General features: G+C 36.6%; 1 protein-coding gene across 1 annotated transcript in view; it reads left to right on the top strand.

Moving 5' to 3' along the window:
• The first annotated feature begins 394 nt into the window (after positions 1–394).
• Positions 395–22422, top strand: part of snap91b (synaptosome associated protein 91b) — a 39057-nt gene continuing 17029 nt past the window's right edge. Inside the window, exons 1-16 of the mRNA XM_056456128.1 lie at positions 395–1245; positions 5418–5560; positions 7681–7756; positions 7880–7982; positions 9364–9457; positions 9785–9896; positions 9981–10087; positions 10175–10216; positions 13846–13907; positions 14516–14521; positions 14881–14893; positions 16693–16808; positions 16921–16997; positions 18756–18770; positions 19062–19226; positions 20807–20899. Coding sequence (XP_056312103.1) covers positions 1116–1245; positions 5418–5560; positions 7681–7756; positions 7880–7982; positions 9364–9457; positions 9785–9896; positions 9981–10087; positions 10175–10216; positions 13846–13907; positions 14516–14521; positions 14881–14893; positions 16693–16808; positions 16921–16997; positions 18756–18770; positions 19062–19226; positions 20807–20899 — 1354 coding nt within the window. The 5' untranslated portion in view covers positions 395–1115. The remainder of the gene's footprint in view (positions 1246–5417; positions 5561–7680; positions 7757–7879; positions 7983–9363; positions 9458–9784; positions 9897–9980; positions 10088–10174; positions 10217–13845; positions 13908–14515; positions 14522–14880; positions 14894–16692; positions 16809–16920; positions 16998–18755; positions 18771–19061; positions 19227–20806; positions 20900–22422) is intronic.

The raw sequence follows: 22422 nt of genomic DNA, 5'->3' as shown, positions 1-22422 counted from the left end.
TATGATTTATTCTAGCTATCAACTATTGTCTCTTTGGTAAATAAGTTATTATTCTTTAATTAAAAAAGCCAATAGTGTTGAAGTGCCTCCATCTAGTGGACGAATGATAAAGCTGATGTCCAGTCATTAGAGGTGTAGATTATATTTTGACATGCAGATAGCATCACGCCATCCATAATTTCAAGGGGAACCGTTATATATTAACCAGTGCACAAATAAAAGCAACAAACCACGAGGAAATCGTGAAATGTATTCCCAAACAAACTACTCGAGTATCTAAATGAACGCTCGTGACTGAGAATCTACCTCTGCGTTCAGGGAGCAGAATGCAGACGGATGAACTGTGAACGCGCAGAGACCCCTTAAAGGCGCGTGACCGTGTGACGCCGCTTCCCTTTAAGAGCCCGTTATGCGTCACCTGACCAGGTCCACCGACAAGGCAGGACCGTAACCTGCATTACCAGGAAAATAAGCGACTAAACATCCAAAATATACACGATATAGGCTTGATACCTGAAAATATATCGTCGTTTTATAGTCTCGACGTTAAAAAGGCCAGAAAGAGACGCGTCATCATCCCCATCACCATCCGACCGGACGGGAAGGACACACGGGCTGCGACCGAATATTACCGGAATTCCCGATCAGGTTTTAATCAACGGCGGATTATTTGTTTGTTTGATTAATTTAATTAAAACACAATAATAATAATTATAATAATAAACACAAAACGTTGTTTCGATTAGATGTGTGTTTTGTACATATCATAATCAACGCTGCCAGTTTTACGTATTCATTTGATTATTTATTTCCCACGAGAGTAAAAAAATAGCTCGGCGTAGGGCGTTACGTAATAGTGGCATTATCCAGGGTGCTGAAACCAACCCATGCACAATAAAAGCCTACAATAAGCGTATTTTATCCTAGTACAAAAGCTCGACTCGCGCTTTTAAATACGCTTCGGTTGGACGACAAGATAGTATTGACATTGTCGGTTTCTACAGATCCACCTTGGATTCCGTCTCCTTTATCTGTCGGCTAATTTCATATGCATTTGGGCTGTCCTTCCCCCTGAAGTTGATTCTTGAGGTGGTTGTCGACGCTACCGGGAGAAAATGTCGGGACAGACTCTGACGGATCGCATAGCCGCGGCGCAGTACCAGCTCACCGGCTCCGATGTGGCTCGTGCCGTTTGCAAAGCCACCACGCACGAGGTGATGGCGCCCAAGAAGAAGCACCTGGAGTGTAAGTCTGATATTTCTGACTCTCCTTCAGTCATGCATTCATTCATTCATTCCTCGCCCTGGCGCTGTCCACTTCAGCACCACACAGGCTACAAAAAAAGCAGTGTTTACCGTGCAATTAACACACATTATGCATGCTTTATACTGCTTTGTGGCTGCAATTCTTCCTGTTATAGAATGCATTTATATAGGCTAAGCAGGAGTGTAGAGTTCATTGAATTTACTAAAGCAAATTGACAGCAGAATATACCCCTGAAGTGCCTTTATGTGGGTGGCTTGTGTGAAATTGAGAAACCGAGAGAAGCACACACACAAACAGAGAAGACAGAGGGGCATCAACAGCATTTAGACAGGACACATAGGCTACAAAAGCATCTTCGTGCCGCCTGGAGCTCTGTGTCCTGCAGGAGAAGGCCTTCTGAATTATAAATCGATCAGCCAAAGCATGCATGCATTATTTACAAAGCCAAAGGTGAGGACACTGGTATGCATGTGGAGGATTTAAAGGCCAGGGAATCACACTTTGAGCTTAAGATGCCAACTTTAGCTTCCCACTAGATCCATAGATTCATAATTGAGCTCGGCACAGACCTTTTGGCCTGCACATCGCTTTACTTAGAGCATGTTTTTGACACATTAGCAATAAGGGTTCTAAAGCGGTCTATGCAGATGTGCCTTTTTCCTATTCGTAACTTGAAGGTGCATATTAGTACCTAACAAGTACAATCCCTTGTCAAATATTGAGATATTTATTTTTATTAATGCTTGATAGAATATTCAAATGTTCAGATACCAACATGTACCTTTATGTTACCAATATTCAAGTCTTTTGAGATTGCTGAGAGTGTGTGCATGAAATGTGTTGTGCGAGTTTTTACTCCAGTCATTTGTCTGTTGAATTGGAAGGCGTGAGGGGTGGTGGTGTGGTTGTCATGGAAACTGAAGTAGATTATGAGGACGGGGGGAGGAGTGAGTGACATCATGATGACATGGTATCATTCTGCACAAGAGGGTCTTGGGAGACAGACGCTATGAATTAAAGTTGTGAGAGAGTTTGATTCTTAAATGTGTTAAATATTAATGAACGACATTAAAAATTGTTGATTAATTGGAGTTAATTCAAATGCCTTTTCTGTATTATATATAGCTCAGTTGTTTTGGATGATCTTGCACCATGTAGTAAAGAGACCAAAGCACCCGATTGGCTGAGAGTGTAGTCATGTGCTGACATGTGTATGTGTGTGTCTGTATTTACGCTGTCTGTAATCCGGTCACATGAAGCATGCCTTGAGCACTTCCATAATCCCAACGAGCTGCACCTGCTCTCATATTCATAACCTACATATGTACCCACATACTGTGCCATACGCTTCAATATATCGAGATGTTACATGGCAACACATTGCACTAGTGGTAACACACTGCGTGCTCAATGTGTGCTAATCTGGACTATTCTTGGCTTCTTAACTCCACTGCAGTGTGCTTTATAGCAGCCATGACTACCATATTGACAACTTTATATGGTGTTTAAGAAAACCTTCAGCAGGAAAGTCCATCATGATCACCTCACATTTATGTGGTATAAATAAGTTATAAATTGTTTAAAGAAAATGAATCCCATTTAAGGACTTTCAAGATTTGTTTTCGCCTTTGATGCTAATTTTAGTTTACAAAAAAATAACTGCATTAAAGTTTTGCTTTTATAAATTAAATCTTAAATTTAAAATAAACCGTGAAAATAAAACTAATCGAATTATGTTTGAAATAAGCATCATTTAAGGTAATAGAAATAATTGACTTATTCTGACCTCTACTTATTAAAATAAATACAAAATTGAACACAGGCTCATTCTGAAATTGTAGCCCTATATACATTTCTGGAGATCGTGAATTATGTAGCCAGAGCTATGTTTGGCTGCATTTCATCTTTAAAACGAATGCTATGTGGCAGTAAGGACGCTGTTCCTTTTTTAAGGAATGCTTACCTCTGTATGGACAGCTTTTCCGCTGTTACCAGTTTGTCCAGTAGCTCGACATGTACGTCGGAGGACTTGAGTTGGCCCCAACAACAGGGTTCGAGTCTGGTGAAAAACAGTTCCACAAAGCGGGTGAGACAAAAGCAGAAGCCAAAAAAAATAAATAAACACGTAAATAACAGGGTGAGAATGTGGTCAAATCTGAAAATATAGTAAAAAAATCAGGGGGCTTTTCTTTTTCTGGATTGCTTTTCAAAACACTGCAGTTGGGTTTAGGATACAGGTGGATGGTTCAGTCAGTGCTTTTTAAAACACTATTGGTTTGAAGTGAGCTAAACTGAACTGAACTTAAACACTACAAACTGAATTACACTGTTCCTATTTACTATTTACTATGACCTTTTATGTGAAGCTGCTTTGACACAATCTACATTGTATAAGCGCTATACAAATAAAGGTGAATTGAAAATTGAATTGAATTGGTTGGGTTTAAGGAAGGCGAAGTGTGGGGGGACTGGTCGGTTGGTCAGTCAGTCAAACAGTCAGTCGACAGCGGCCCCTGGTGGATTTAGGTAAGAACAGCAGACGCGACTGCCCCTTGTGAGAGAAATTTGAGATCTGAAAAAGCGCACACAGTGGCCTCTGGTGGATTCACGAAAAACAAAATCTGTAAAAAAATGTAATTCCTGGGATGTATTTTGTTCTCTCCAGAAATGTATATGGGGTATGTTTTCAGAATAACACTGGGTTGACAAAATTGTAGTAATTTTCAAATTGTTAAAATAGTTGCTGATAGTGGTGTAAATGATATTGCCTAGGTGTAAAGATATACAGCGGAGGAAACAAGTGTTCAACACGTCACCATTTTTCTCCGAAAACATATTTCTAAAGGTGCTGTTGACTTGAAATTTTCACCAGAAGAACAACCAAAGAAACACATATATGAAAAGAAAACAAATCTAATTAGTTTATAAATTAAGTTTTGTGTAATAAAATGAAAGACAAAGGAAAAAGTATTAAACACATGAAGAAAGGAAGGTGTAGAAAGGCAGCGAAAGCCCAGACAGCACCTGAAATCTCTTAGTAGTTCTTCAGCAATCCTCTGCCCTTCCTCAGTGTAAATGAATATTAGCTGATTCAGTCCAACATCTACATTAGCAGGAGGATGAAGATAAAACCAGAGTGGACATTTCATCAAAACAATGATCCAAAACACAGCCAAGGAAACTCTCAAACGCTTTCAGAGAAACAACTCAACTCGAATCCAATAGAAAATACAAAATAAAGATCAAATTTAGACAAATGATAGACAAGACCCAACAGAACCATCTAGATTTTTACACACTGTTGAAGGACAAATCACACCTGAGCAATGCATGTGACTTCATTCTCCATATGAGAGGCGTCTGCAAGCTGCCATCACCAAAAAAGCCTTAACTTAGACAAATAGTCAAAACCTTTTCTTTTAAAATGTGACAATGGACATGTTTTCACCCAGTTTTAAGCTGACATGTATTTCATGCAGAATTTGCTCCTGTTTTTTTTTTGTTTGTTCGCTTGTTTTCTTCTAAGGGCTTTATTTTAAACCCATCAAATGCGAGTACAAATTAGTATTTTTTACGTATATTTTTAGATTACATTTTATGTATATTTGTATTTATTGTAAGTTCTTTCTAAAACTCTACTTTTTGTATTTATATTATATGTTAGGCACCTAGGGTCAGAGAGTAACGGAATTTTTGATTCTCTGTACAATAAATGTGACAATAAAGCTGACTTTGACTTTGACTCCTTTCCCAATCCATGTGCAGTGTGTTTCTAAACATTAAATTTCCACTGAAATTGATCTTAAACCAAATCAAAGCAAACCACATTCTCACGACACATTTGATTTGCATTGATTTTGCTGAAAAAGACAATATCGAATGACCAGAGTTTTCTAACTATAACATTTCTGTCATTTCACTCCTCGTGAATTCCTGGTTTTGTTTCGCGCATGCAAAGAAATGCTCAGTCATTTTGTTGCTTGTCTCCGTGGGGCTGCTTCTTGCTTCCTTAATGCAATTGCTGTTATGAATTTTCCCCTTGAGAATCCGTCTGCTGGCTCAATAATCATAAAACTCTCCTTCATCCCCATAGCAGTGAATAGCGCTGTGGTGGTAAATGTGTGTGTGTGTGTGTGTGTTTCTGTGTGCAGATCTGATCTCGACCACCAACGAGACAAACGTGAACATCCCTCAGATGGCTGACACACTATTTGAGAGATCCACCAATGCCAGCTGGGTGGTGGTGTTCAAAGCTTTAACCACGACCCACCACATCTGCATCTACGGCAATGAGGTCAGCGAGAAATTACGGTTTAAAAGTTATTCCTTTACATCTATTTATCTAAATCCGTCAACATCTTGAAATTTGGTAACACTTTACCTGAAGGAGTGTTAATAAGACTGTCATTAAACCTTTATAATCATGACATGACATTATTATTATAACTTATTAAATCTCCTTTTATATGCAAAGATGACATTGTTTTGACTTTTTCTGATCACGTTTTTAGTGGAACAAACTGTATTTGTCATTAAAATGTCTCTTAAAAGTGTCATTACTCATTTTATAAGAGCGTCATTAATATTTAATTTAGTGGTGGGCCATTATCGGCGTTAACGTGCTGTGTTAACGCGAGACTCTTGTCGCACGATAAAAAATATATCGCCGTTAATCTATTCTCAGTTAAGTTGGGAGCTGGGTCTACTCTACGCAAGCTATGATGACTTTTAGCATGGATATATACCTGACCGGTGAGCCATCTGACAAAAAAGTGCCCTTCTAAATCAAATCAGCAGGATGCCCTTCTGGATCTTTCACTTACTTCGAAGACAGTACTGACTACGCTTACATGGACATCTGTAATCTAGTTATTTGCCTTAATAGACAATAATATAATTAAGGTGTTTACGTGAAGTGCTTTCATATAAGAGTTTCCTGTAATTTTGGGTGACTTTAACTGCAGTTCGGCAGTTTCACTTTAACTCATTAACATTTCATTCATGCCCCCGTGACAAACTGGGGTATTAGACACAAATAAGGAGTAAGGACTGGTGGAAGAGTGTTATGGAATTTAATAACGCACCCCAAATGGAAAGAAAAAAACGTCCACATTTCACAATGTGTGTGTGTGTGTGTGTGTGAGTGCATGTGCGGTCCTTTAATGACAGCCGCGTGTGTGGATCTTGTCAGAAAATATGGCTAAAAGTCCTACATGACGGTAATAGTTTGATCGCTGCGTTTACTTTGATAATGCTACTAATATATGCATAATCAACGTCTTATTTCCATTTCTGTTTAGTTCAATTATGACTTCACTCGGATTAAGGTAATTAAAAATCACTGTTTGGAGCTTATGTAGGCCTACAGTTCAAAATTCATGTATAACTGAATAAACAGTCAGTAAACACAAGTACATCTTACTGATTAATCCCATTAATACATCTAGATTAATTGCAAGATTGCGATGAGATTAATCTAGATTAAAAAAATGTATCTATGCCCACCTATCATTTAATTACATTTTAATTACAAATTCAGCTTGTACCACTGTAGTTGAGGTAAAAAAAATATTAATGATGCTGTTATAAAATTCATGACATATTTATAATGGCTTAATGATAATCATGTTTATGACAGACTTATGTCAAGCTTTGTTGTTTTGGTAATGTCACAATGTCATGACAAAGACAAAAACCAAGTTATCATAACAAACAATATCATCTTTGCATTTAAAATGTCATAGTTGAGCGAATGACACTTAATAACAGTTGTCATAAGCATACTGTACATAAAATCTTATTCCTTCAAGTAAAGTGTTACCGAATATTTTAAATAAGGTTCCTTTAGATAATATAAGTTTAATAACAAACAATGAACAAAACATGTATTACAATATTTTTAGTCTTTGTTAATGTTATTAATGAAAATACAGCTTTTGTATAATAATAAATTAGAAATGCAATAAATTCTGTCCACCAATTAATGTTTATAAGTGAATAAAAAGCCTAGATTAAATATCTTTGATATATAGTGTATATATATATATATATATATATATATATATATATATATATATATATATAGTCATAATACATTTTTTTCCTTTTATCAAGTTCACTGTCTATTATCCAACATAGGCTCATTCTGAAAACGTAGCCCTATATACATTTCTGGAGATCGCGAATTATGTAACCAGAAGTACGTATGGCTGCATTTCGTCTTTAAAATGAACGCTTCAGGGCGGTGTGATGCAGATCCTTTTAGCGCTTACCAGCTGACCGGGATGTATTGGCGCTCTCCAGAAATGTATATATCTGTACGTTTTCAGAATGAGCCTGGGTTGCTATTATCCATTTTATAAGAAATTACATAAGTTAAATGTTTTGAGATTTCTCCATTTTAAATCCCTGCAGAGATTCATCCAGTATTTGGCCTCGAGGACTTCCCTGTTCAATCTCAGCAACTTTATTGACAAAACAGGAACCCATGGTGAGTTTCTGTGCAGCAGTCTGTGAGTGTTTACAGAAACTTCAATCCAAATATGTAGTGTGTTGTAACAAAATGTGTTGCATAAACTTAAACTAATGTTGGTTATTTGTTTCTGTTCTCAAGGTTATGACATGTCTACATTCATCAGACGATATGCACGGTACTTGAATGAGAAGGCATATGCTTACCGCGCCATGGCCTTCGACTTTACTCGAGTTAAGAAGGGGTATGTTGATTGCTTCTGGGAACAGAAGGACACATTTGCTAACCCATAGTTACTACATTTGCTGTTAAAAACTAGTTTAGAGCTGCATCTGCTAGCCTAGACCACCATCTGCCATCAAAAACTAGCCTAGAGCGCCATCTGCAGTTACAAACTAGTCTAGAGCTGCATCTGCTAGCCTAGACCACCATCTGCCATCAAAAACTAGCCCAGAGCGCCATCTGTTGTTACAAACTAGCCTAAAGTGCTGTCTGCTGTTAAAATATAGCCTAGAGCGCCATCTTCAGTTACAAACTAACCTAGATCGCTGTCTGTTGTTACAAACTAACCTAGAGCGCCATCTGTAGTTACAAACTAACCTAGAGCGCCGTCTGTTGTTACAAACTAACCTAGAGCACAATCTGTAGTTATAAACTAACCTAGAGCGCCATCTGCAGTTACAAACTAACCTAGATCGCTGTCTGTTGTTACAAACTAGCCTAGAGTACCATCTGCAGTTACAAACTAGCCTAGAGTACTGTCTGCTGTTACAAACTAGTCTAGAGTACTGTTTGCTGTTACAAAATAGCCTAGAGCGCCATCTGCTTTTACAAAATAGCCTTGAGTACCATCTGCTGTTAAAACCTAGTCTAGAGTACCGTCTGCTGTTACAAAATAGCCTAGAGCGCCATCTGCTGTTACAAACTAGCCTAGAGGGCCATCTGCAGTTACAAACTAGTCTAGAGTACTGTCTGCTGTTACAAACTAGCCTAGAGTACCATCTGCTGTTACAACCTAGTCTAGAGTACCGTCTGCTGTTACAAAACAGCCTAGAGCGCCATGTGCTGTTACAAAATAGTCTAGAGCGCAATCTGCTCTTACAAAATAGTCTAGAGCGCCATCTGCAGTTTCAAACCAGCCTAGAGCACCATCTGCAGCTACAAACTAGCCTAGAGTACCATCTGCTGTTACAAACTAGTCTAGAGTACTGTCTGCTATACAAACTAGCCTAGAGTACCATCTGCTGTTACAAACTAGCCTAGAGTACTGTCTGCTATACAAACTAGTCTAGAGTATTGTCTGCTGTTACAAACTAGTCTAGAGTACCATCTGCTGTTACAAAATAGCCTAGAGCGCCATCTGCTCTTACAAAATAGTCTGGAGCCCAATCTGCTCTTACAAAATAGCCTAGAGCGCCATCTGCAGTTACAAACCAGCCTAGAGCGCTGTCTGCTGTTGCAAACTAGCCCAGAGGGCCATCTGCGGTTACAAACTAGCATAGAGCACCTAAAGCAATCTAGTGCTTGAGTGGTTTTCAGGACTTTCAGCAATTATATGCAGTAGTAAACCTGAAATGTAAGTTTAGTGCAGTTCAGTGAGCTTTCTCCTGTGTGTGTGTTTTCAGAGCTGAGGGTGTGATGAGGACTATGGCTACTGAGAAGCTTTTAAAGGCCATGCCAGCCCTGCAGACTCAAGTGGACACGCTGCTGGAGTTTGACGTGAGTAACATCTGCTCTGAAGACATCTTTTCTATATTGTGACTCATATTCACGTGAAACATCTTCTTAAACAATAAAATAATTTAAGGCGGGACTTAAGTTTGTACTTCTGGAGTTGACCAGTTCAGTGTGGTCTGCTATTGGTTGATCCCATGCGATTGACAGGTTTAAATCCCGCCCTCACACTAGTAAACAGAAGTTATTTTGATTAAAGATTACAGGAGCACATTAACATATACACATATACTTTAAACCAGTGAGAAGGCCAGATTAAGACTTAATAAATTAAGGAGGTTGAACTTAAATCTTGTCTTTTTTTTAACACAGGTTCATCCTAAAGACTTGAACAACGGCATTATAAACGCAGCGTTCCTGCTTCTCTTTAAGGATCTGATAAAGCTCTTCGCCTCCTACAATGACGGCATTATCAATCTACTAGGCATGTGATAAATAACATATTAACTGCATTGCATGTATTTTTTTAAACATTTCTTAAACTATCCCTTTTTTTTTGGTTATTCAGAGAAATATTTCAAAATGAAGAAGTCGGAGTGCAAGGATTCTCTGGAGATTTACAAGAAATTTCTGACCCGAGTGACCAAAATTGCAGAGTTCATGAAAATCGCTGAGGTGAGGTGGGAAGCGGAGATGTGTGAAAGTCAATTATATGTGTATACAACATCAATTCACAACATGATTACTGTGTTTGTTCCGCAGCAAGTAGGAGTGGATAAGAATGACATCCCTGACATCTCCTATGTAAGTCAGCTATGGCATTTCCATGTGTTTAGTGTGTCACAAGCTATAATTGTTATATATTTTTATCTAATTTCTAGTCCAAATGTCTAAATATTCTTAAACCAAGAAGCATTTTCCAGACAAGTAAAAAATATAGTCTTGTTTTCTGAAATAATACGTCAAAATTAAGTGAGTTTTCCCAATTTTGAATCGCTGCCAGATGAAAGAAAGGTTTACAGGCTACTATTGATCTCACCTGATTCCAAACATTTGACTTCAGATTTTGTAGATGTGTTTTCTTAAGAACTGAGTCACTCTACAGTTCATTTGAAGAATGCTTGGGAAGAGGAACTGGGTATAAAGATTGAGACTGATACATGGGAGGAAAGTCTCAGTAGCATTCGATCTTGTTCTATTAATTCCAGGCATCAGTTAATTCAATTTAAAGTAATGCATAGACTGCACTACTCAAAATCTAAATTACACAGAATTTTTCCTACCATCTCCCCTACATGTGACCGGTGTAAGTCTGCTGAAGGCTCCCTGACCCACCTTTTTTGGACGTGTCCAAAACTTTATGGTTTCTGGTGTGACATATTTAAATAGTTTTCCGATATGTATGGTTTTACCTTTACACCCGACCCAGAGATTGCTATATTTGGGTACTCTAGTTCTCTGATGGATCATAATGTGTCCATACAAAGCACCATAATTTATGGAATAATTATTGCTAAGAATGTCATTCTAAAACTGTGGAAATCAGATTCGGTTCCTCAATTTAAGACATGGTTAACTTTTCTTACTCAAATATTGCACATGGAAAGAGTCCGTTATGGAATTATTGATAATCTTGCTAAGTTTTACAATATATGGCAACCATTTCTTGATCTCCTGGACCAATATAATGCAGATTCTGATGCTTAAAATGCTCACTTCCCCTATTGACTGTCTCTTTTTTTATTTATTCTATTGATCTATTTTTGTTTATTTTAATTATTATAACCATTATTTTCTTTGTATAATAATGCTTATTCCTTGTATTTTTTATTGTTGTGTTCTTTGGTAATTATTGGAAAATGTAAAACTAATAAAAACACTTGTTAAAAAAAAAATTAAGTGAGTTTACTTAAAACGAGCAAAATAATCTAGAATAAAAAACTCTTGCTTTTGCTTTCAAATATTGTTATTTTGCTTCCTCCATTAGCAGATTATTTAGCTTGTTTTAAGAGTAAAGTCTTTTAATTCGGACATATTATCTGACATATTACTTTTACTTTTTACTTGACTAGAAATAGCTCTAAGAAGTAAGAAAAGCAGTGTAAGAATCAAGGCTAATATTGATTTCTAGATGTCGATGGATTGTGAAAACACTATAGCACGGTCTACAAGGCTTTTACAGTAATGAAGTAAATCTGTGTGAGTGTCAAAGAGCTTTTCATCCATGCTAACTGAGCGCCATAATTGCCTTCCTTGTGGGAATTCCCAGTGTCTGCATCCCGGCGTAGTTGCAGATCTAGCAGATTCAGACAGTGAAGACTGTCCTTTTAAAGACTGCCACAACGAAGAGCCGGTAACCATAAGACTGATATGGGACGCAGTGAACTGTACATCCCAGTGCATTGTTTTTACCTGAAATCTCTCTTATGTGGGCTATTTAATCACAAAACACTACTGATTCATATACAGTTGAGAATTATAAGCCCTCCTGTTAAATTTTAATTCTTTATTTTTCCCCAATTTCTGTTTAACAGAGAGAAGCACATTTCTCAACATAATACTTTTAATAACTCAATGATGACAGTAAATAATATGTTACTAGATATTTTTCAAGATATTCAGCTTAAAGTGACATTTAAAGGCTTAACTAGGTTAATTAGGCAATTTAGGGTAATTAGGCAAGTCATTGAATAACAATGGTTTGCTCTGTAGACAATTAAAACAAATATTGCATAAGAGGGGTTAATAATATTGACCTTAAAATGGCTTTAAAAACTGAAAGCCGAAATAAAATACATAAGACTTTCTCCATAAGACAAGAAATTCTAGGAGATACTGTGAAAAATGCCTCGCTTTGTTAAACTTCATTTGGGAAATATTTGAAAAAGAAAAGAAAATTCACAGGATGCACAAAGTAGTGAGAGCTTATAGATTTTGCTGGTATTTACTCACCTTCAAGTCAGCTTTGTTTTGAATGGGATGAAGAGTGAGTTAATTAACAGCAAATCTTTGTCTTTTTGGGTCTATTAAGCCTTTAAAAGATAATATTAAAAACATCTGTGACCCTGGACCATGCAACATTATGCTATAATGTTTCAAGAGGTCATTTTGTATATTAATTCATTTAATTTTCTTCGGCTTAGTCCCGTTATCCATCAGAGGTCGCCACAGCGGAATGAACTGCCATATACATAATACATTGTTAAAATCTACTGTGATATACAGTTGAAGTCAGAATTATTAGCCTCTCTTTGAATTCTTTTTAAAATATCCAAAATGATGTTTAATAGAGCAAGGAAATGTTCACAGTATGTCTGATAATATTTTTTCTTCTGGAGAAAGTCTTATTTGTTTTATTTCGGCTAGAATAAAAGCAGGTTTTAATTTTTTAAAACCATTTTAAGGTCAATATTATTAGCCCCGTTAAGCTATATTTTTTAGATAGTCTACAGAACAAACCATCGTTATACAATGACTTGCCTAATTACTCTAACCTGCCTAGTTAACCCAATTAACCCAGTTAAGCCTTTAAATGTCACTTTAAGCTGTATAGAAGTGTCTTGAAAAATATCTAGTCAAATATTATTTACTGTCATCATGACAAAGATAAAATAAATCAGTTATTAGAGATGAGTTATTAAAACTATTATGTTTAGAAATGTGTTGAATAAATCTTCTCTCCGTTAAACAGAAATTGGGGAATAAAATAAACAGAGGGGCTAATAATTCTGACTTCAACTGTATGTTAACATGAAGTAATAATAAACTACTGGATTCTATTGACTAACATTAAAATGACTAACTGCTGTTAAAAATACCTTGCTCCAAGTTAATTCATGTTAATGAAAGCATTAGCTAATGTTAACAAATGAGACCTTGGTATACAGTGTTACCCTATTGTCTTCTCTGCAGTTGCTGTTGAAGTTGTTTCATAATTTATGACCTGCAACACTCTGGCACGGTTATTGAATTGAATTGTATCAACACAATCTGTATTGGACAGAATAATGACGCGGTTGACTTTTCAGAGCTGCTTAGAGATTACAAAATAAATATATACATTTTTCTTTATAACATTCCCACTGTTAATGTGAGTTTATGACTCTAAAGCTGCTTTGAATCCCATAAATTGCTTTTATAAAGTGCTATATATATATGAATAAGACTTGGCTTTTTTTTCTAACACTAAGAGGTCTCATCACAATTAGCCTTTCGTTCAGAAGCTGGAAAAGGCAATGCACTGAAGTACAGCACTGTCCTTTGGTTATTGATTTTGCAGTGCTGCGAGTGGTTTAAGTAAAGGTTTTCAGCTCTTTTTGTTGTTGATGTGGTGTTCTTATTGTTTGGATTTGCAGTGGAACTTTAAGAGATACTGAAATTAAATATTTGATCTGCTCATCACTGATATGTGTGTTTTATTCTGTGGTCTTCAGGCACCCAGCAGTATTCTGGAGTCACTGGAGACACATATGAACAGTCTAGAGGGGAAGAAAGGGTACGAGACCTCTGAACTCATCCTAAATCACTTTGAATGTTCGAGGGGAAATAAAACACACTGCATTTGATACACTCAAAACAATTATTTCTGCTGCTTGTTCAAACTACCTATTTAAAATGAGCTGAATCAACGTAATTCTTCAGTTTTTTGTGGGGACAACTAAAGTGTTTTATGTTCAATTCACTTAAGTTTATAAAAAAAACTTAATCAAGATGTGTTGGGGTCAACATGAAGGATTTTTGCAGCGTAGAAAATCTGGTTACACTTTATTGTACGGTGACAGTTACAGTATAACTAGTCATTTAATAATTACTAAGTAGTATTCATTAACTGCACACACTTACTATATGGTTGGGGTTAGAATGGGGGTTAGGTTTAGGGTTAATTACATGTATTTATGCATAATTCACTGTAGTTACTTTAGTAAGTGCATGGAAAATATCACTAATTTTAGCATTATAATAAAAAAGAACTAAAGCAAGGCACATAACCATGGCGTGCCTTTGCCTTTTTTGTATTTAAAAATCAGAAAGTCTTTAAAAAAAACATGTGTGCATTAATATTAATCCTATGTTTCTCTTCTCTTCCTCCATGGATTTCTTTAGAGATGGGTAAGTACAATTTAAATAATCTCATCAACATTTCGGTCAGTAACACTTCATTTTAAGTATTTCCACTATTAACTACTGGCTTATTATTATTATTATTATTATTATTATTATTATTATTATTATATTGGCTGTTTATTAGTACTTATAAAGTATGATCTTATACTACAATCATAATACCTAAACCTAACTACTACCTTACCATCTATTAATAAGCAATAAATTTGTAGTTTATTGAGCTAAAAGTCCTAGTTTATTGGCGTATTAATAGCGATATAATTATACTTTAAAATAAAGCCTGACCTTTTGTTCTTTTGATTTAAAACCATCTGTTCACTCGTATCTCTGTTTGTATCTTTCAGGTCACCCACAAAGGTAAGCGAGCACTTTATTTGTTTAAAATTGTAAAAATTTCATTGATATCACCCAACATACAGATGAAGTCAAAATTATTCGCCCTCCTGTGAATTTATTTTCTTTTTCCCAAATGATGTTGAACTCAGCAAGGAATTTTTCACAGTAATTCCTAAAATATTTTTTCTTCTAAGTCTAATATGTTTTATTTCAGCTAGAATAAAAGCAGTTTTACATTTTTTTTGAAACCATTTTAAGGTCAATATTATTAAAGACTATAGAAGACACAAGACATGTCACTCGTATAGTTTTAAATGGGGAAAAGTGTAATGGTCAATATGGCGAATGAAGCCCCGCCTACTAGCACAGGAGCCAATCATCGATCGCCATAGACTGACTTTTCTCCGGAGGGGAGCTTGGATCAGACGTGTGCTTTTATGACAGTTTGGTGGACAACAAAACACATTGGAATCTCAGCAAATACCTGCTTCACAGACATGAGAGATATACCCACATAAAGCTTGTCATCTCTACTTTTAAATGAACCAAGTGCACTTAAAAACGAACGTTTTCTGGTTTTATAATCTGTATGAAACGAGCGCGAGGTACAGTCCATCCAGTCAAACTGCATCAAATGACAGAAACTACTCAAACGCCCCACACACTTGTAAACAAAGAGTCGCTGTTAATTCTGGAAAAGATTCCCCATCAAGACCAAGTTGTAGATTACTTCAGAAGAACAGCACGATCTGACGAAGCATTATCCAGAGGATGATAATTTGTAACACTGCCATAAATGAGGTCGGTGTCGTAACCTCCTTCCTTTCCAGTGCGCATGCGCATTAGCTTGGGCACCATGAAAAAATGCCGATTTTGTTTGATTCAAACGTTTAGAAACTAAACTTATGAGGCGGCTGTTGCTTAGTTTTATTGGTGGTTGCAAATATGTAATGTAATCGTAAGCTTGGCTAACAGTTTAGGAGAATTTGATCTTTCCCCATTCAGACAGAATGCCCAAGCACACCGGCCGAAAGACGTTTCAAAGATGGCCGCCGAGTGAAATTACTTGCCCTAAAGGGACTTTGGTAACAGTCAATATGGTGAATAAAGCCCCGCCTACTAGTACAGGAGCCAATCATCAATCGCTATATGATGAATAAATCCCACCCTGCTAGTACAGCAGCCAATCATCAATCGCTATAGATTGATGATACTCCGGGGGAGGGGCTTGGACGAGATGTGAGTTTCCACAGATTTTATGTGAGTTGGACGTTTAAAAACGAAACTAAAGAGACGGTTGTTGTTTAATTCTATTGGTGATTCCTGATGAAATTCAATGGTAAGCTTGGCAAGCAAGAAGGAGAATTTGGAGAATTTAATGTTTCCTCATTTAGACAGAATGCCCGAGCATACTGCACTAGAGGTGTTTCAAAGATGGCCGCCGAGTGAAATGACTTGCTTTAAAGGGACTTTGATATTAATACCCCTCTAATACCCCAATATTGGTTTTGATAGTCTAAAGAACAAACCATCATTATACTATGATTTGCCTAATTAACCTACTTAACCTAGTTAAACCTATAAATGTCACTTTAAACTGAATACTATAGTATCTTGAAAAATATCTAGTCAAATATTATGTACTGTCATCATGGCAAAATCAAAATAAATCAGTTATTAGAAATGAGTTATTAAAACTGTTTAGAAATGTGTTTAATAAATCCTTCTCTCTGTTAAACAGAAATTGTACAGGGGCTAATAATTCAGGAGGGCTAATAATTATGACTTTAACTCTATGCTCAAACTGTGTTGTGTTTTAGGGATCACCTACCAATAACGTGTCTCCAACTTCCACTCCCGCCAAATCCGGTGCAGCCGTTCCCACTTTGGAGCCTCCGCGTGCCGACGCCGCACCTGCTGCCGAAACTGCCACCGAGTCAGTGACCCAAGTGACCACACGAACACCTCCTGAGGATAAACTACTAATCAGAAAAGCACATCATAGCTGTCATTAGTTCATAAAAGTGTGTGTCTCTTTCTCACCATAGTTCTCTTCTGGATCTGGACCCGCTGTCTTCCTCTGGACCGTCAGGAGGAGCATCAGCTGCACCCACATCTTGGGGAGGTACAAGCTAAAACATACATAAATACACACCCACTCAGAGAGAAACACACGTAGATTGTTTTTGTGAATTGCGAGGACATTCAATAGGACATCCAATTGTTTTAATGCTGTACAAACTGTATTTTATATTTCCCTGAATGACCCTATTAGGAAACTGTGTATAGAAAAATCAGTCTATAAGCTTTTCATCAGCAATGTCCTCATAATTCTCATTCTCATTACATCTCATTGTAATACATGTCCACCAATGTCATTTTACACAATTGTGTCCTGATATGTCACAAAAATGTGCGCAGACACACACAAAGGTTTGTTTTACTATCTTCGTGAGGACATTACATAGATTTCCAATGTTTTTGTATCAGTTTAATGATACTGCCTATGGCCTAGCATTACCCCTAAACCCAACCCTCACTGAGAGACAATTATTAGATGCTAATAAAAACATGTTGGTCAATTTATTAATTAGCGAGGATAAGTAAAATGCCCTCACTAGTGTGTCATTTTGATATCTTAGTATAAAAGTGAGGACAATTGAGCCATCACAAGTATAGCTGAACCAGTACACACACACACAGATGCACACTGCATGTGCATTAAAGGGATGGTTCACTCAAAAATTTAATTTTGCTATTAATGTGCTCATCTTCAAGTCATCCAAAGATTTAGGTGGCTTTCTTAGAGTATTTTTAGGAGAGTATGTGCAAAAATGCTCAAACTGGGTTAATTTAATATTAAAGCATAAAATATTTATAATAATAACATATCTTTTCAACATGAAACCGCATTTACTACTCATTTAATTAATGTAATGTGACATATTTTAGAGAGAAACAGGTCATCCAGGGAAAAAATTCATGTAGGACTTCCTTTAGCCATCGGGCTGGCTGATTAAATCATGAATGTAGTCTCAGTGTTAAGAAAACCAGGTAGGCTAGATGACTTTACCCATAAAGAATAGTTTGTATTTCACACCAATGACTTGTGGACAAAAATCTCGTTCTGATACACTTACCAGAGCTTCTACAGTTTTACAAGGTACATTTAACAATATTTAAGTCCATTTTAAGACTATTATGAGTGAAGATTAAGATGTAGGCCTCAATCGTAAATGTAATATATACATTTTTAGAGAGTATTGAATGAAAGAACTACAAAACCACATAATATAAATACATATACACGCATTATAAAGTGCTGTGGGAGCATTTCAACTAGTTTTTAGAGGTAAAAAATGAAGACCTGCTTAAAAGTATTTCAGACCTAGAACACAATACTTCAGTGGAATTAAGACACTTTAAGAACAAACATTTGATTTAGAAATTTTAGGTTTAGACAAAAACAAACCTGCTACAAACTCAAAACAAACCTTTAAAGGGGTCCTATTCTGCTTTTTCACTTTTTTATGTGTTATTCAGTTTGCAGTGTACGCTGGACATAAAAAATAAAAAATGTACAAATGTCCACTAGAAAGGGAGATATTTACTACTGAAAAAAATCTAATTTCAAGAACTACAACAAATGGCTTAATAGACTAAACGTGTTGCTTTCCAGGGTTTTACTGATGTCATGGAAAATTGGTCCAAATCCTGCCTATAGAAATGCAAAAGTACACCCAAAAACAGTGTAAACCCTTTAAAAATGAGTAAAATATGACCCCTTTAACACTTTAATGCATAAGTCTTAATAAATGTTCAAACACATTTGATAACTAAGTATCTTTCTCACTCTGTTTGCAATTTGCCGCCATCACATCAGATCTGCTGGGGTCAGGTAAGCATTGCTGGCTTTTGATTTTGCGTGTTTTCATGTAATTTGATGTGTTAAATGTCTCATTCACTTGATTAAACATTGTAGTTCATCTGGAAAATTGAAATTACAGCCTGACAGTCCTATGTATGACAATCCTAGCCATCCATTTAGCCTCTCCTCTTAGTGTTTGCTCAGTAGAATCTCTCTTTCTCTCTCTCTCTCTTGTGCTCTTTCCCTCTTCTTTGGTTCCTTTCCTGGTTTATGTTGATTTTCTGTTGTTTATATTGGTCCGCTGGGGGCGTGGCTATGCAGAAATAGGTTCCCTTACTACAGAGACTCTCCTTCCTGACCCAACCCTTGCCGTAGACTCCGCCTCCTCAGCCACGCCCACCACCACAGTTGCAGAGGCAGCCGTTTCTTTGGCTCCTCCTCCCTCCGCTGCCGGTGCTTCCTCCGGCTCAGCGGATCTCCTCGGAGGTCAGTAGAGAGCTTTCTTCCTTAAGAAGATTTTTTTTCTGGGGAAAAAGGCTGTGCCACATTCAGAAACAGAGGAACATCCCAGAACAGAAATAAAAGATCCAAATCATAATCTGTGCTGTTTCATTTGTGATCACATTTGTGTGCTGTATGTAGTCACCACCGCTCCGCCATTCGTGTCTGCTGTAGAAGTCTAGTGTCCCTCATTTCTGTTTCCGCTTTATATCTTCTTCCATGCCACACTTTTGCAGCTTTTCATTCGTTTGTCATCAATGCTTGTGAATTAAAATTACATATGAATTTTAATCATTTTGATTATTCTTATGTGCACATTCACAGACTGCACAGTAAGATTAATCAGGCTTTCATTTACAGCTTTAAAGTCAGCAAATGCCAGAACGTAAGGTCAAGAGGAAATCCAAACTTACCCATTTTACTTTCTAATACATGTTCCTATCAATATAAGACAAACTTTTTTTTTAATTTAACAATATTTATTTTAATATAAAGTTAAAGTCTGAATTATTATCCCCCCTGTTTATTTTTCCCACATTTTCTGTTTAACGGACAGATTTTTTCAACACATTTATACACATTTCACATTTTTACAAACATAATAGTTTTAATAACTCATTTCTAATAACTGATTTTTTTATCTTTGATATGATGATGACAGTAAATAATATTTGACTAGATATTTCTCAAGACACTTCTATACAATTTAAAGTGACATTTAAAGAATTAACTAGGTTAATTAGGTTAACTAGGCAGCTTAGAGTAATTAGGCAAGTTATTGTATAATGATGGTTTGTTCTGCAGACATTCAAAAAATATATAGCTTAAAGGGGCTAATAATATTGACCTTAAAATGTTTATTAAAAAATTAAAAACTGCTTTTATTCTAGCCAAAATAAAACAAATAAGACTTTCTCCAGAAGAAAAAATATTATAGAAAATGCTGTGAAAATTTCCTTGCTCTGTTAGACATGATTTAGGAAATATTTAAAAAAGAAAAATAAATCCAAAGGGGGGCTAATAATTCTGACTTCGACTGTATATAGCATTTAACTGGAACTTTAGTTTGCTTCCTAAAAAAGTCAATAACTTTATATAAAAGTTAAGACATTAAGATAAGTTCCAAATATAAACAGTAAGTTGTATCATCCTCATAAACCTTTCTTTATTTTACTGGCTGTGAGACAGGCCTTTTACACTCTTATCTTAACTTCATTTTACTGAATTAAATTGTATTCTTTTATGATATTTAATACATGATTAAGGCTCCTATCTGCTTTCTTTTAGTTGAATTTCCTGTTTTACCTGGCATTGCACCACAGCATGAAAGTAAAATAGTTTATGAATGTTTCATACTACCAAAATGATCAGATCATAGACTAGTGATTTTCAAAATTAGCCTACAAAAATGTAAATCAGAATATTTTACGTGTGAAATGTCTTTCCTTTTGAACTCTGCATGACACTGAAGTCTGTCACCCTCCTCTCTTTCTCTCTATACTGTCTATTTTCTCTTTATCCTCTTCCTTTTCTTCATCTTTTACCCTTTGGCCCTCGTGCACCAGATGTGTTTGCGGCACCTGAAACAGCTGCTGCTGCAGAGGGCGGGGCCACTGCATCCACGCCCACTCCTGCTGCCGATGGCACCGCGCCAGCCGGTGGGTGACAGCACTGCATATAATATCAGCTTATTACGAGAGAGAGTGCGCGTGTGTGTGTCCGCCTGTGAGTGTTTTCATTGACCATACTGAAGAACCACATCAAGCCTCTCCTGCAGCCTCTAATGAAGCCTCCTCTGGTCACTGCTGAGTTTTCTGAATTGGCATCGGTGTTGCCATGGAGATTGCTATCTGTGTTGCTAGGGCACTAGTCTTTGAACACTGAAGTTCTGTTCTCTGGAGGGCAGAAGCATATGTTGACTTGTTACATGCGCAATATATCCGACAGAGCTGGTTTTCTGCTCGATTTTGACTGGCTTTAATTCCACTTCCATGAGAGAGAGAGGGGTTTATCTATGTTTCTTTCTCATCCTTCATTCTTTTAAGTTTCATCTTAAGGGCAAATTTATTAAGCATATTTATGAAGCATTTACACTACCTGACAAAAGTCCTGTCGCATATCCAAGTTTTAGGAGCAACAAATAATAACTTGACTACATGTTGATCATTTGGTATCAGAAGTGGCTCATATGAAATTTTAATGATTTAATTAGGACAGTAATGTCTGACTTTGCTTAGACAAAAGTCTTGACACTTAACAGAAATAATGTCCAGTATAGAATATAAAGTCATGGTGCAGTGGAAACAGAATGAATATTGTGTCTGACTCCATCATGAGCTTGGAGGACTGCATCCATACATCTCTGCAATGACTCAAATCACTCATTAATAAAGTCATCTGGAATGGCAAAGAAAGCGTTCTTGCAGGACTCCCAGAGTTCATCAGGATTCTTTGTACTCATCTTCAATGCCTCCTCCTCAATCTTACCCCAGTCATGCTCAATAATGTTCATGTTTGGTGACTGGGCTGGCCAATCCTGGAAAACCTTGACTTTCTTTGCTTTCAGAAACTTTGATGTGGAGGATGAATCCAGCGCTATCCTGCTGAAGAATTTGCCCTCTCCTGTGGTTTGTAATGTACTGGGCAGCACAAATGTCTTGATACCTGTTGATGTTGTCGGCCACTCTACAGATCTCTCGCACGCCCCCATACTGAATGTAACCCCAAACCATGATGTTTCCTTCACCAAACTTGACTGATTTCTCTGAGAATCTTGGGTCCATGTGGGTTCCAGTAGGTCTTCTGCAGTATTTGTGATGATTGGGATGCAGTTCAGCAGATGATTCATGGGAAAAATCTACCTTCTGCCACTTTTCCAAATGATAAACGAGAAGTCAAGTTATTATTTCCTTTCTTACAACTGGGATTGACGACAAGACTTTTGGCAGGAAGTGTATTCTTATATATATATATATATATATATATATATATATATATATATATATATATATATATATATATATATATATATATATATATATATATATAGAAGAGTAACAAAAAGAGTAAAAATGTTAACTTGTAGCTTGAGTATGCGAGACTTCCAGTGTCCAAGTTTTGTTTTAGCTGGCCAAATATAATCTTTTTACAGTATTTAGATAATTACTGTAGCAGCTAATTA

This window comes from Danio aesculapii, chromosome 4, assembly GCF_903798145.1.
Source record: "Danio aesculapii chromosome 4, fDanAes4.1, whole genome shotgun sequence".
In the NCBI taxonomy this organism is placed as follows: domain Eukaryota; kingdom Metazoa; phylum Chordata; class Actinopteri; order Cypriniformes; family Danionidae; genus Danio; species Danio aesculapii.
This window is presented reverse-complemented; position numbering and strand designations above follow the sequence as displayed.